The 14,871-nt window shown below is 53.9% G+C and overlaps 1 protein-coding gene across 1 annotated transcript; it reads right to left on the bottom strand.

The window, feature by feature from the left end:
• Window positions 1-9,607: 9,607 nt before the first annotated feature.
• Window positions 9,608-10,974, bottom strand: TEX44 (testis expressed 44). Its single transcript, XM_025912658.2, has one exon. It carries the CDS (start codon window positions 10,927-10,929, stop codon window positions 9,745-9,747), a length of 1,185 nt encoding a protein of 394 aa, XP_025768443.1. The 5' UTR covers window positions 10,930-10,974; the 3' UTR covers window positions 9,608-9,744.
• Window positions 10,975-14,871: the final 3,897 nt, after the last annotated feature.

Below are 14,871 nucleotides of genomic sequence, written 5' to 3'. Positions count from 1 at the left end.
ACACACCCTTGACTTCTGTTCTTTTATATTGTTTTAATGTTGTTTAGTGCCAAACCCTCATCAATCAGCTGCTACATTTCATATTTCATCATCTTACAGAGATGCTTATCTATCCTTATCTATTTTTTCAAGAGCAAGCGTTCTTCAGCCGAAAATAGAGAACCAAACATCCAGCATTTGCATAAATGAACATTTCTGGAAGTATTCTATGACTTTGGTCCTTTGATGGGAAAGCAATGGGCACATCCCCATTGCGATATCTGGTGGGCCTGAGGACCCCGTAGGTGCCCAGATTGTGTTGAATGGATGGGTGGGAAAGTGCCCCTGGAAGTAAGTGGCTGGCCGCAGTGTGGGGAGAGGCCAACAGATGGACCTTGACAGAGGGAACAGATAGATTCTGTGCAGGAAGGAGGTTTACTTGGTGTCTAGGACTTGCCAGCTGGGCGGGGCAGGTTTTGTGAGTGTGCAACCTATGCAGCCATACAGGGCCCCATGCTTGGTCTCATGTCTGTTGTCACCATCTTGGCATTAATTTTTTTTTAAGTTTATTTATTTTCAGTGTTTTTTTATTTTTGGAGACAGAGAGAGACAGAGTATGAGCAGGAGAGGGGCAGAGAGAGAGGGAGACACAGAATCCACAGTAGGCTCCAGGCTCTGGGCTGTCAGCACAGAGCCCGATGCGGGGCTGGAAGCCACAAACTGTGAGATCATGACCTGAGCCGAAGTCGGAGGCTTAACCAACTGAGCCACCCTGGTGCTCCAAGTTTACTTACGCATTTTTAAGTAATCTCTGCACCTAACATAGGGCTCGAACTCATGACCCTGAGATCAGGAGTCACATGCTCTTTTGACTGAGCCAGCCAGACACCCTCCCATCTTGACCTTCTCAACACTTTTTGAACAAGGGGCCTTGCATTTTCACTCTGCCCTAGGCCCCGCACATTATGTCGCCGGTTCTGCTCACCAGCTCTGGTTCCTAGGCCCAGAGCCAGTTCTCAAGGTATCCTCTGGGAGAGTCTGGCAAATCTGGAGGTGAGACTGGGGGAGGGGGCATTCTAGAACCCATCCTGTGTGTGAAACTGGGATTACGGAGCCTGCTTCACAGAGAGGAGAGAAGACAAGGGTTGCAGGCTTTTCGCAAGTGAGGATCAGGTTGTGGGAATTCACTGCCCTGGAAAGAAGGCCTTGCGGCTGCTCTTCAAGAGATACCAGATGCCTCCGGTCCTCAGAGCCCCTGGTCAGCTGTCAGACTGCTGACAAGAAGTGAAGGTTTACAGGGATGGGGCAGATGCCTCCCTTGGGTGGGACAGGCAGAGCATGCCCTGGCTCCTGGGGAAACAGCTGGTTTGGATGTCGATGCATGCACACCCGGTCTCTGAGACCTGGACCTGGGTATCCACATCCCCGGGGCCAGCTTGGCCTGGCCCCTCTGCTGGAGGAGGTGATGGTGACTCCCTGGAGACGGACTGTGAGAGGCTCCATGTTATCCACCGCAACAGGTGCGGTGAGGAGGGGAGAGCCGGAGAGGCCTGGCCAGACTGCACCGCCTTAGTCCGGAGACCCAGTTACAGCGCCCCGACGCCCTGGGGGTCCCCCAGGCAACCTGCTGCCAGCTCTCAGGCCCAGATGTAGGTCACTGCTTTATTTTGTGCACCTGCTGGTCTTTCTGGTCCCGCTGTGTCTTGTCGCTCACTTCTTCCACTCCAGATTTGAACTTTATCCTCTCTCCTCCGTGACTGGGGCCACTTGCCTCAGTTTACCCATGTACTTTCACTCTCTTGCAGTTCGTCCTCAGTGGGCAGGATTGGGGTCTGTTTCCTACATTGTCCCTCAGTCACTTTTGAACAAGGGGCCTCTCACTTTATTTTTGCATCGTGGCCCCCTAAATATGGAGCCGGTCTGCTGATGTGCTCACCAGGGCAAGGAGGACAGGTACCGGGGCGCTCGAGATCAGAACCTGACACGGGGTTGTGAGTGCTGGAGGCGTCTGGCAGCTCTGAAAGGGCAGAATGTCCACAGTCCCACGGGAATGCCGTGCTGAGCGCCTACTGTGTGCAGTGAGGGTGGCGGTGCGGGCCGGGCTGCTGCAAACAGAGGCCCCTTTCTTCCTAGGGCTTACCCAGGGGAGCGTTTAGAAGTAGGACAAAGCCTGGCGGTCCAGGGGCCTCCCCCGCAGGAGTGGGGAGAAAACCGGGGCGGCGGGGAGCGGAGGAGGGGCGTCCTCCCGTAGGGCGCAGACGCCGCCCCGCCCGGGTCGCCGGCTCCGAGAGCTGAAAGGGCCTCTGTGTTCTGTCCCCCGCCTGCCCGCCGGCCAGCAGCGCATTTCCTCCGCTGCGCCAGACCCCGGAGGCTCCGCAGCCCCTCTGGGGACAGACACAAATAGTTCCCGGCCCAGCTGCCCGGCCAGTTACCTTGGGAACCAAACTCAATCGCCTGACGTCACCGGGCCGTTGCGTAGCAACCGGCGTAGACTCACCCTCCGAAGGCCCCCGCCCGGGCGCTGAGGCCTCGGTCGCCAGGGACACGGCGGGGCGGGGCGGTGGCTGTCCTCGCCGCCCCTCGCCCGCCGGGCCGCGCCCTCTGTCCCGCCCCGGAGCTGTGCCCACCGCGCGCCCCCGGCGGAAGGGGACCGGCCCCAGCGGAGGAAACGGCGCCGCCCGCGAGGGCCCCGCGTGGCCTGAGTGCGACCCTCAGCCAGCCGGCGTTTCTCTCACAGAGAGAGGCCTTTGTTTGCCGTCACCCCGTCTGACTGTCCCAGTTTTCCGCTCGTCTCGTTTCTCACCAGGCCCCACAACCTGGGCTCCTGCTCTGGCCACGAGGAGCAGGTGGCGGTCGGGGCGTTTTCATCCCCCGCTCCCCCCTCGGTCGCCCAGGAAATCTCTCCCTCGCTTGGCCACCTGCCTTGGGGGAGGAGACACTGGGCCCTGCTCACGCCACTCTGCTCCCATCCCTGGTTCGCTCTCCCACTCCCGTGCCTTCCCCTGACGTCCGTGTGACATTCACCTCCTTGCCCTGGCTGCAGTCTGACCGGGCCGCCTCTGGGTGCGGGGAGTGGGGAGGGAGGGGCCTGTCTGAGCACCTTGCGCGGAGTCTGGTGCGGGCCTTGTCAGGCTGCAGCATCTCCGGTCTCTGTTTCACGTCAAGGCAGATAGTAAAGTGCTGGAACCCAAAGCCCAGAACCATGCGGGGGCCGGCAGTAATCTGCCACCATGCCCTGACCTGGTCTGCCTCAACCGACCCGTCTTTGGCCAAGGGTAATCCCAACTACCTCCTGTTGCTGGAGGGCCTTGCTTATCTTGTTCAGGTTCGCTGTGGTGAAGGCCATCTGTGGGAGGAGTTTTTCCTCACCCCGAACTGTATTTTGACAAGTCCTAATAACATGCAGGTGGCCAGAAGCAAAATCAGGCGTTGCAAGTGAATCCCTTTTCCTCATTGGTTGATATTTAAAATTTAGAGATGCAAAGGAATTTTTTTTTTTTTTTTTTTTTTTTTAATTCGTAGAGTTAGAGGGAGTACACTTAAGAAGGCCTCAGATCTTTCCAAAGCACATGGTCAAAGGAAACTTGATTGTGGGTCGAAGGGTCACATCCTGGTGGGAAAGGTGATTATAATCTGCTGGGGGCCTTTAGTTGCAGAGCAGTGCAACCTGCAGTGAGGGACCTAGGAGAGGGGACAGGCGTCCTTAGCCTCCTCTCCCTCCTCCTCTCTGGGAGGGACACAGCTCCGGGTGCTCCGGAGGTCCCGGGAGCTCTGCGTGAGGAAGGCCTTTCCAACATGTGATCCAGGCTAGGTTAACCAGAACACTGACCCCTAGGATTTATCAGGCAGGAGCAGGGAAACAACTTTCCTTTTAGTCTCAGAAGTACAAGCCTGTGGGACTCCAGGAGCCTCCAGGAGCCATGTTCCCTGCAAGGAGCAAAAGCCTGGAGGAGAGCAGAGTTGCCAGGGGAGGTAGGGGGCATAAGCAATGGACTCCTGGCAGCTTTGAGTCCCTGACACCAGGCATCTCCAAAGCCAGTTCCTTCCTAGCCCTTCTCTACCTAGCCCATCAATCTGTTTGTGCCTAAGTAAGCTACTTGGGGCTGGTTTCTGTCACTTCCAATTAAGAGACTCCCGATCAATACACAGACAATGCAGAAAACCCCACAGAAGGGAGAAAACTGACGTTTGTCACATGCACCATTAAATGCTATTTTTAAAAAGATGCATTATTGATTTTAGCATCCCTGTGAGGCAAATGGGAGACCCATTTTATAGATGAGGAAACAGGCTGGAAGACAGTGGGACCTTCATCTAGTGCCTCAGGGTCCACTTGAGGGCTCCACAGGGTGGGCCGGCTGGCTTCTAGGTGCAGGTTCAGGGGGTACTGCTCTTCCAGGGACCCCTCAGCCAGGCCCTGCCGTTGAAGGCCTTTGCCATGGTGGGATCCTTTCTGGAGGACTCTGGGCCTTCTGAGGTCTGAGTCATAGAACACTGTTCTACCAACGTTGCCATGATGTTGGGCTCTGGCAGTGACTCCAGCTGGAGGGTCTGTCCTCCTCTGTCCTCCTGCCTTTGTTCCTAAGATCTTCCTAGGGACACATTTCCAGTCTGAGTCAGCTTGATTGTTGGTACCTTAGGGTTTATTCTGAACACTGATATAATAAGAAATATATATTTGGACTCTTCCTCGCCCCTGCCGGCTTCCTGGCAGAGAACTTCTAAAACTCTTGGAATTTCCTGAGTGGTAGGGGTGAGAGGAGCATCTTTTGTTATTCATAATATGCCCCTTTCAGGGGTGCCTGGGTGGCTCAGTCGGTTAAGTGGTTAAGGGTTAAGCGGCTGACTTCACATCAGGTCATGATCTCATGGTGAGTTGAGTTGGAGCCTCAAGTCAGGCTCTATGCTGACAGCTTAGAGCCTGGAGCCTGCTTCAGATTCTGTGTCTCCCTCTCTGTCTCTCTGCCCTTCCCCTGCTCATACTATGTTTCTCTCTCTCTCTCAAAAATAAACATTAAAAAAAATAAAAACAAATAAATAAACTAAAAAAAAAAAAAAAAGTTGAAACTTTCAGCAACCCCTCCCCTCCCCTGACCTCTGGGGAGAGGAGAGGGACTGGAGATTGGGTTAATGGCTAGTGATTTAATCAGTCATGCCTACATAATGGAACTTCCATAAAAAACTCTAAACAAAAGAGTTTGAAGAGCTTCTGGGTTGGTGAAAACATCCACGTGTCAGGAGGGTGGTACACCCTAACTTCTGGGAGACAGAAACTCTTGTGCTCGAGACCCTTCTGGACCTTGCCGTATATATACCTCTTCATCTGGTTGTTCATTTGTATCCTTTCTTATATCCCTTATAATAAATCAGTGATCCTGTCTTCCCGAGTTCTGTGAGTTATTGTAGACAATTATCCAACCTGAGGAGGGAATGAGGGAATCCCTGATTTGTAGCCACATCAGACAGAAGTGCGGGTACCTCAGGACCCGCTACTTGGGATTGGCATCTGAAGTGGGGCAATCTGGTGAGACTGAGCCCTTAACCTGTAGGGTTTGTGCTAACTCAAGTTAGTGCCAGAATTGAATTGTTGGCCACCCAGATGGGTGTCTGCAGGGAATTGGAGAACTGCTTCGTGTGGAAAACCCACACATTTGGTGTCAGAAGTGTTGTGAGTGGAGAAAGTTTTCTTTTAACCTCCGCTTCGCTCCTGAATGTGTCTCAAATCCCCCAGTGAACATTCTCAAGGCTCAGCTTTGGGCCCTCCGGGCACAGGTCAGTGGTGCCTTCTCTCCAGCAGAGGGCGCACTTCCACTCTTAGGGACTAGAAGCTGAAGATCCAGACAGCCTAACATACGGGGCTTCCTTCCATCCCAGAGAGGATCCAGTGTTTCATTTAAATAAGTAAATGTGTACTAAAGACCTTTAGTTTACCTTTACACCTTGTTACATCCCACTGTGGGAACTGCCCTTATCTATGGTCACTTTCTTTTGGAGACACTCTTTCCTGGATAGAATCTGTGCCTCACCCAGCCAAACTATAAACTTGACCACAAGCACATGGTGACTTTAACCAGTTAGACAAGTGGCTGTAGACTAAACAATATTATTGTCCTTCCAAAACAAGTAAAAGCACTGACAAAGATTTAGCTTTTTTTTTTTTTTTTTTTACCATCCTCAAGATGGCCTCAAATTTCTTAACTTTTCTTACAATGAAGATTCTTTTTAAAAAGATCTTTGGGGGTACCTCGGTGGCTCAGTCGGCTGAGCCTCTGACTCGATTTCAGCTCAGGTCATGATCTCACAGATGGTGAGTTTGAGTCCCACATCTGGCTGTGCCCTGGCAGCCTGCTTGGGATTCTTTTTCTCCCTCTCTCTGCCCCTCCCCTGCTTGTGCTCTGTCTCTTTCTCTCTCTCTCTCAAAAATAAATAAATAAACATAATAAAAAGATCTTTGAACTTTTCCCACAGTTTGAATTTGTAGGTCCTCCCCCACCTCTCCGCAAACGCGCGCGCGCGCGCGCGCGCGCGCGCGCGCGCGCGCACACACACACACACACACACACACACACACACACATCTCGGATGGGAAAGAAAACAGCCTGTGGTCACAGGTTGGGTTCTCTGGAACACAGGCTCTGAACCAGATTGGGCGGAGGGGAATGGAGTCTATAATGCAAACCCCAGCTCACCCCGGCCAGCCCCATGGGCACTCTGGAGCTGGAGTTGGACAGTCAGGCCTTAGATTCTGGCACGGACCTGGCCACGACAATGGTGGCGGCCCTCTGAAAAGGGGGTCAGCACCGAAGGCTGGGCACTGCCAACGCTCCCAGCAGCTGGGGGGACAAGTCCTTCATTGAAGGAGATTGGGTGGCCCATCACAGTGCCCACCGTGCCCCGGGGAGAGGCCACAGTGTCTCTTATGCTGCCTGCCGGGACTCGTTGGTGCCCTTCCCATAGCCAAGCCCCTGCCGGGCTCAGATGTCGGGATGTCGTGTCTGCCCCGCTGGCTCTTCGCCCAGCCTAAATGTCTCTTTAAGCAGAACCTCTGCTTACAGACGGGTCTCTCAGTGGCAGCACACACCCAGAAAGATGGTTGTTGATCCTGGAGAAGTACGGATGGTTGTCAGGTGTTAGCCCCAGCGCATAAATGAGAAAGAGCGAGGGGGCGCTAGCTTTTCAGGGGTGAATTACTAACTTTGTCTATGCCTGAGTCCTCACCATCAAAGAATACATACAGCCACCCCATTATTCTGACGACTACTCATTGTTTTCCCCCTTACACACCACCTTCCGTTCCCTCTCCCTTCCCGGTAGCACTCTCCTTGTTCAGTTTTCATCCATGGCCGTGATGGGCTGGACCACTCCTGCTTGCTGACCTGTGTCCTAGGAACGGCTTCCTCTTGCCTGTGGAATGGGGCCTTTCCTTTCTCACTCTGGCCATCTTATCCGGAGCTGCGGTGCACCCACTTCCATCCGTGTTGGAGTCCTCAGCCCCCATGTGCAGCCCTGACCTTTTCCCCAGGTGTCTTAGCACCTGGATGCCTGGGGGAGGGGGGTTCCACCTACAGAGGAGACGTGTGGCCAGGAGGATTTGCCAACACAACTGTTTATCCCGCAGCGAAGAGGGAGCTGGAAGGAGCGGGGGAAGTCTGCCCTTGGCAGGAGCTGCACAGAACCCTCTGTCATAATAATCACAATGATTGCTAACACAGAGCGCTCAGCTACGCGCCAGGCGCTGTTCTACGCACTTGACTCCTTAGCTCCTCAGAGCAGCCCGATGCAGTAGGCACTGTTATTGACATTTTACAGATGAGGAAACTGAGGCACAGGGAGATGAGTTAGTGGGACGCAGAGCAGGATTCGAGGCAGCCTGGCCCCCAGGGCCACACTCTTTACAATGCTGCCGGCTCTGACACACAAAACGGGCCCAGCAGCCCTTCCTGTGGGGGAACCTCCGCGACGGGGCTGACCCCGCCTCCCCCGAACCCCACCCCGATGGACGCGAGGCCCAGGCCAGGTATTTCATTTCCAAAGCCTCCGTGATTGGTGCGAGAGAGAGCAAGGGAGCCAAACCCGGCGCTGTCCTCCTTTGGGCCTCTCCTACTGGAGCTTGTGAGAACAAGGGCCTCTGTCTTTCCGGGAAGGAGGTTGAGCCGCCTCTGAATGGAGCCTGCACAGGCGGGCGGAGCTGCAGAGACAGAGCCCTGAGGGCCAGGCTGAGCCCAGGGCCAGCCTTTCCCCCTTGGCGCTCGTGCCTTGCATCTAATCCCTTCACCTGATCTGGGTCGAGTTTGGTTTCCGTCCCTTCCAATCTTTCATTCACCTCCGCGGTCTGTCTCTAGCGGTGCCTGCCAGACAGCGGCACTTCCCGGGCTCAACTGTTGCTCTGGGCTCCGTCAGGTTGAGCTGCTCCCCAGCTAAGCCGGCCTCACACCTGCCCCAGCTTTTGTTCCTCTCCCCTCTGTCGGTGTGGACGCTCCCTTTCCTCTCTTCCCAGGTCCGACTCGGTTGATTCTCCGGAAGACCCTGATTACTGGGATCTGGATCGACAGTCTTCCTCCTCCGAATTCTTTGCTCTCACTATGAGGACATCTCCTAGCTCACCTACAGCACGTGGCAGCTCCTTGAGAAAAGGGGGTAGACACGCCTGGTTTGTCTTGGCATCCCCTTGGGGCCTGGGGTGATCTGCAGGGGCGGGGTGGCAAAGGGGCGCCTCTGGGCTCAGGCAGGTGACATCAATCACGGATGCAGGCCAGGGGTGGTCCCTCTAGACAGGACAGCTCTGCTACTGGTTGCTCTGAAGAAATAAGGCTCTTAGGTTTCTCAAGAGAAGCAGGAATATCTTTTTTTTTTTTTTTTAATTGTTCTTAATGTTTATTTGAGAGAGAGAGAGAGAGAGAGAGAGAGAGAGAGAGCGCACGAGCATGAGCAGGGGAGGGGCAGAGAGAGGGAGACACAGAATCCAAAGCAGGCTCCAGGCTCTGAGCTGCAGCACAGGGCCTGACACGGGACTTGAACTCACGAACTAAAAGATCATGACCTGAGCCAAAGTCTGACCTTAACTGACTGAGCCACCCAGGTGCCCTGGGGTTTTCCTCGTTTTAAATCTGAAAGTCCCACCTCCCAGGAACCCTCTTAGTTCAGACCAACCCTCAGGCAAACACGGATGGTCGGTCACCCTACTAGATCCCTGTTCCCACCATGTCCCCAGACTGCTGGAGGATAATCATGGTGGCAGCTGAACTGTGTGAGCTTGTTAAGTGCCAGGCACCCTGTGTTAAGCCCTGCATTGTTCCCCTCATGCCTCATAACCTCTTCACGATGTGGATTCGTTATCCATCCTGTAGGTGAAAATCAGAGGTTCAGAGGGCAAACTGACACTGGTCTGACTCTATTCTCAGTCCCCTTGGAGAGCCCAGCAAGGCCCTGGGGAAGGGTCCGGCCTCACTTCCTCAGGAACACACTTAAGTGGGTGGGGGTCCCTCTAGGATCAATGTTTGTAAGTCTGAGACCCCCACGCCTGGCCCCCCAGCCCTGCCAAGCTCTTCTCTTTCTGGACTTCAACCTCCAGCCCCTGAATCGGACAGCCCGGGAAGCCCTCGGGGGACACCTTTCTGCGCTTAGAAAATAAACGCTCACCAGTGATTTATTGCCTGATCTGGGGAGAGCCAGCCCGGGCAGGGATGGGCGAGGCAGCCGGGGCATGCGGGTCCCAGGCTCTCGGGAGGTTGCTGAGCCGGTCCTTCGGGGCTCCCTTCGTAGCCTCTAGTCAGGGTCTGGTCTGGCAGGGGCCCGGCGTGGGCTGAGGTGGCTGATCAGGTAGCGCATGGCCGAGCGGATGCCCCCTATAGTCCTCTGCTCCACCGTCTCCAGCATGTGGGTGACAGAGCGCAGGGCCGAGCCAGTCCCTGTCATCAGCCCAGAGGAGAAGGTGTTCCCCAGGATGCTGGAGACGGAGCGCAGGCTGGGCCCGCTGCTCTGCAGCACGTCTGTCGCGGAGCTGTGGCCAGAAGCCAGGAAGGCCGTGGCCATGCCCATGGTGGTCTCAGACCACACTAGGATATCTGCCAGGGAGCTGATGGACCCCTCACCTCCGCCCAGCAGGCTGGTCATGGAGCGCATATAGCTGTTGTCCTCATTGGCCATATAAAGGCTGACGTCCAGGGGCCTCCTCCCCGGGGCCACCTCGCGGGGGCCAGGTGAGGGGGGGGCACTGCCTCCTCGTGCGGGCGGGAGCTGCTCAGCCTGCAGATATTCTGAGCCACCCACCAAATCCCCCTCAGTCCCTCCCTGGGACTCAGCGGTAGTCGAAGCTTCAGTGTCAGAGTTCAAGGTCTCCAGACCCTCAGGTTCCCCCTCAAGAGTCCCTCCTTCAGCGGTGGTGGTGGTGCCCATGGTCTCAGTGTCCTCCTGACCACCCGAGTCTGCAGAGCTCACAGCGGGCTGAGTGTCCTTTCCGGGGAACTGTGCCTTAGCAGCTGCCATAGTTGGAGCTAATTCTTGGTCACTGTCCGGGGTACCCGACATTTGTGGGGTCTCTTCTTCCCCCAGGGGGTCTCGTTGGGAGGTCTGAGGACTCAGAGACATGCTTGCATTTTGCACCAGTCCCTCCCACGCTGGGTCCTGGGAGCTCGTGGGCATTTGTGGAGCGTTTGAGGCCTGGTGGTCAAGCAGGGCCGTGGCCTCCTTAGGCTCCTGGCTGTCCCCTACAGCAGCTTCATGTTTGTCCTTGTCCCCAGATTCTGATGAGGACTGGGAGGTGACCTGCTCAATGGAGGCCTGATCTACATCCTGCTGTTCAGGTGATACGGTGGCACCGTTAGCCGTTGGGACATCTGCAAGGAGGGGCTCCTGACTTTGGGACCCCACTGTTGAAGTGTCCATGGGCCTGCTGTCACCATGTGTGGGGATGCTGGGAGCTCTGGCCTCCCCCGAGGGTGCGGTGGTCATCTAGGCCCTCTGTCACTTGTGCTGGTTGAGGGAGTGGCCACGGTCCTGCGGGGCCAAGTTGTCCAGGTGGTGAGGTCACAGGGGGCTGCAGGCAGCTGGCGATGTCATAGGTGCTTGCACCGCACGGCTCCTGAGCCTCTGGAGTGGCCGCCCTAGCGGGCTGAGTTTGCAGGAATATGAGGAGAGAAGGGCAAATGTTTTGGGGAAAAAGTGGACGTGTGTCTACAGGTGCAGCTGCTGGCACCCACAGGAGTCGTGGGACACGATGTTGTTTAATAAATGTTGTAAGGGGCCCCCCTGGGCGACTCAGTCCGTTAAGCGTCCGACTCTTGATTTCGGCTCAGGTCAGGATCTCAGGGTTTGTGGGATCTGGCCCTTGTCAGGCTCTGTGCTAACAGCTTGGGATTCTCTCTCTCCCTCTCTCTCTGCCCCTCCCTCACTTGTTCTCTCTCTCTGTCTCTGTCTGTCTCTGTCTCTCTCTCACACACACACGCACGCACGCACACACAGAATAAATAAACTTTAAAAAAGTAAATGAATGTTGCCAGGAGCCACCTCCAGCACCTCTCTGTCCACACTGGTGACTCAGTACCCTGATTTGGCCAGCCTTTCTGCAGAGAGTCAGTTTCCCAGCAGTGGTGAGTAGAAATAAATGAAGGCTAAGGGCCTGGGCAGCTCCTAGCAATGACTGTGTTTGGCTGTGGGGCACCATAGACTGAACATTTGTGTCCCACCCCAAAACTCATAGGTTGGAGGTTATTCCCCAGTGGAATGGTATTTGGAGGTGCGGCCTTTGAGAGGTGCTTAGGTCATGAGGGTGGAGCCCTCGTGAGTAGCATTGGCGCCCTTATCAAAGAGGCCACACGCGGCTGCCGGGCCCCCTTGCTCTATGTGAAATGCATCAAGAAGGAGGCAATCTACAAACCAGGAAGCAGGTCCTCACCAGACACTGAACCCACCCATCGCTGGATCTTGGACTTCCCAGCCTCCAGAACTGGGAGAAATAAATTTCTGTTAGGGCGCCTGGCTGGCTCAGTCAGTGGAGTGTGTGACCCTTGATCCGTGGGTCGTGAGTTTGAGCCCCACATTGGGCATAGAGTTTACTTAAAACTTGTTTATAAGCACACCCCACTGCCCCAGTCTATGGTGTTCTGTAATAGCAGCCCGAAGGGATTAGACAGAAATTTGCACCGAAAAGTGGGGGGCTGCTGTAGCAAATACCTAAACACGTGGATGCCACTCTGGAACCGGGGAACGGGCAGAGGCTGAAAGAGTCTGAGCCCACGCTCACAAAAGTCTCCACGGCTCTGGAGATCTTTAAGGATGATTCTGGAGAGAGCTCAGAAAGAGAAGGAGGGTTCTGGAGAGAAAGCCTCAGTCTTCCTAGAGAACCCCTAATAATCCTGAACCACGTGTTGGGAAAAATATGGAAGGTAAAGACATTTTGATGAGAGCTCAAGTGGAAACAAGGAACGTGTTACTGGAAACCGGAGGAATGGCGATCCTTGTTATAAAGTGGCAAAGAACTTGGCTGAAGTGTGTTAGGATCTTCTGGAAGGTAGAACTTAACCTGTGAGTGGTGAAATCGGAAGAAATTGAAGCAGTTTCTAAGTAAAGTATTGAAGGTGCAGCTTGGCTCCTCTTACTGTTTAATGTAGAATTCCAAAGGAGAATTGTTAAGCTAAAAAGAACTAGAACTTAAAGATCTGGAAGATTCTCGGTCTATCCATGCTGCAAAGAATGAGGTGTATTTGGATTGTTATGGTTTCGGGTCTCACATTTATTTTTTTCTTCTTTGTTACGTTTGTTTAGAGAGCACAAGTGGGTAAGGGGCGGAGAGAGAGAGGGAGAGACAGAATCCCAAGCAGGCTCTGTGCCATCAGTGCAGAGCCCAGTGCGGGGCTGGAACTCACGAACTGTGAGATCATGACCTGACCTGAAATCAAGAGTCTGATGCTTAACTGACCGGGCCACCCAGGTGCCCCTCGGGTCTCACATTTAGATCTTTTTTTTTTTTAATTTTTTTTTCAACGTTTTTTATTTATTTTTGGGACAGAGAGAGACAGAGCATGAACAGGGGAGGGGCAGAGAGAGAGGGAGACACAGAATCGGAAACAGGCTCCAGGCTCCGAGCCATCAGCCCAGAGCCTGACGCGGGGCTCGAACTCACGGATCATGAGATCGTGACCTGGTTGAAGTCGGACGCTTAACCGACTGCGCCACCCAGGTGCCCCACATTTAGATCTTTAATCCATCGAGTTTATTTCTGTGTATGGTGTCAAAAGGCAGTTCGGTTTCGTTCTTGTGCACGTAGCTGTCCAGTTTTCCCAGCACCATTTATTAAAGACACTGTCCTTTTCCCATCGGATATTCTTGCCTCCTTTGTCGTAGATTAAGTGACTCTGGAAGTATGGCTATATTTCTGGGCTCTCCATTTTGTTGCATCGATCTATTTGTCTATATTTTGTGCCAGTACCATACTGTTATGATTACTGTAGCTTTGTAGTGTATCTTGAAACCTAGGATTGTGGTACCTCCAGCTTTGTTCTTCTTTCTCAAGATTGCTTTGGTTATTCGGAGTCTTCTGTGATTCCATACCAATTTTATTATTATTGGTTCTGGTTCTGTGGAAAGTGCCATTGGTATTTTGATAAGGATTGCATTGAATCTGTAGATTGCTTTGGGTAGGATGGACATCTTAAGATTTTATTTATTTATTTTATTAATTTTTAAATGATTATTTATTTTTGAGGGGAGGGGCAGGGAGAGAGGGAGACAGAGGATCTGAAGTGGGTTCCGTGCTGACAGTAGAGAGCCGGATGCAGGACTTGAACTCACAAACCGTGAGATCAAGCCCTGAGCCGAAGTTGGACACTTAACCGGCTGCGCCACCTAGGTTGCCCCTATATATTAATTTTTTTTAAACGTTTATTTGTTTTTGAGACAGAGAGAGACAGAGCATGAATGGGGGAGGGTCAGAGAGAGAGAGGGAGACACAGAATCGGAAACGGGCTCCAGGCTCTGAGCTGTCAGCACAGAGCCTGACGCGGGGCTTGAACTCACAAACCGCGAAATCATGACCTGAGCCGAAGTCGGATGCTTAACCGACTGAGCCACCCAGGTGCCCCCCCTATATATTAATTTTTTAGTATGCTCTAGGCCCAAGAACTCACGGGGCTTGAACTCACGACCCTGAGATCGAGTCGCATGTTCTACCGACTGAGCCAGCCGGGTGCCCCCATCTTAGCAATATTCTTCCAATCCACAGGTATGGAACGTCTTTCCGTTTGGAGCAAGTGTGTTTGGGGAACATCAAGGGTGCGGCCAAGCGGTCACTTGATATCATCAAGGCTGTCACTCCCTTCGCCGGCCCAGAGTGGGAGGGCTGGTGATGGTGGGGTGCAGATCAGCACGGGAGGGGCTGCCGGCATGGGACCAGGGCGTAACTGCCTGGCCCAGCTGTACCTCGCAGGCTCCACTCCCTTCCTGCGCTCCTCGTGACACAGGATGAACTGTCTCCATCTCCTCCCCGCTCAACTGGGCTGGAAGGGCAGAGGATAACAAAGGATCTATAACGCCGCGAGTGCTCTTCGGAAAAGTGCAGACCCTGGTCAACCTACTTGTGCTTATGCTCTTTGTTAAGGAGGCGGTTGGGGTGGAAGCTTCCAGTCTCTTTTATCTGTGCTTCCCCTGGGGTTGCCAGCTCACAGCGACTACTAACAGGCCGAAGAAGGAGCCAGGCATCCAACCCTTCCAACTACCCCATCGTCTCTACGTAGGTAATGCATCTATTGTTACACCCATTTTACACATGGGGAAGCTGAGCCTCAGAGGGGACAAATGACTCATTCAAAGTCACACAATTAATGAGCACTGAATCTGGGTTTTAAACTCTGTCTGGCTTCAGAACTCAAGCTCTCCTACACCATCTTATACCCTGGA

Source organism: Puma concolor, chromosome C1 (genome assembly GCF_028749965.1).
Source record: "Puma concolor isolate L17-30 chromosome C1, mPumCon1.1.hap2, whole genome shotgun sequence".
Lineage (NCBI taxonomy): Eukaryota > Metazoa > Chordata > Mammalia > Carnivora > Felidae > Puma > Puma concolor.
The sequence above is the reverse complement of the archived record's forward strand: the minus strand, read 5'-3'. Positions and strand labels throughout refer to the sequence as shown.

Coding starts and splice junctions, on each gene's coding strand:
- TEX44 (XM_025912658.2), bottom strand. CDS start 10,929: ATGACCACCGCACCCTCGGGGGAGGCCAGAGCTCCCAGCATCCCCACA.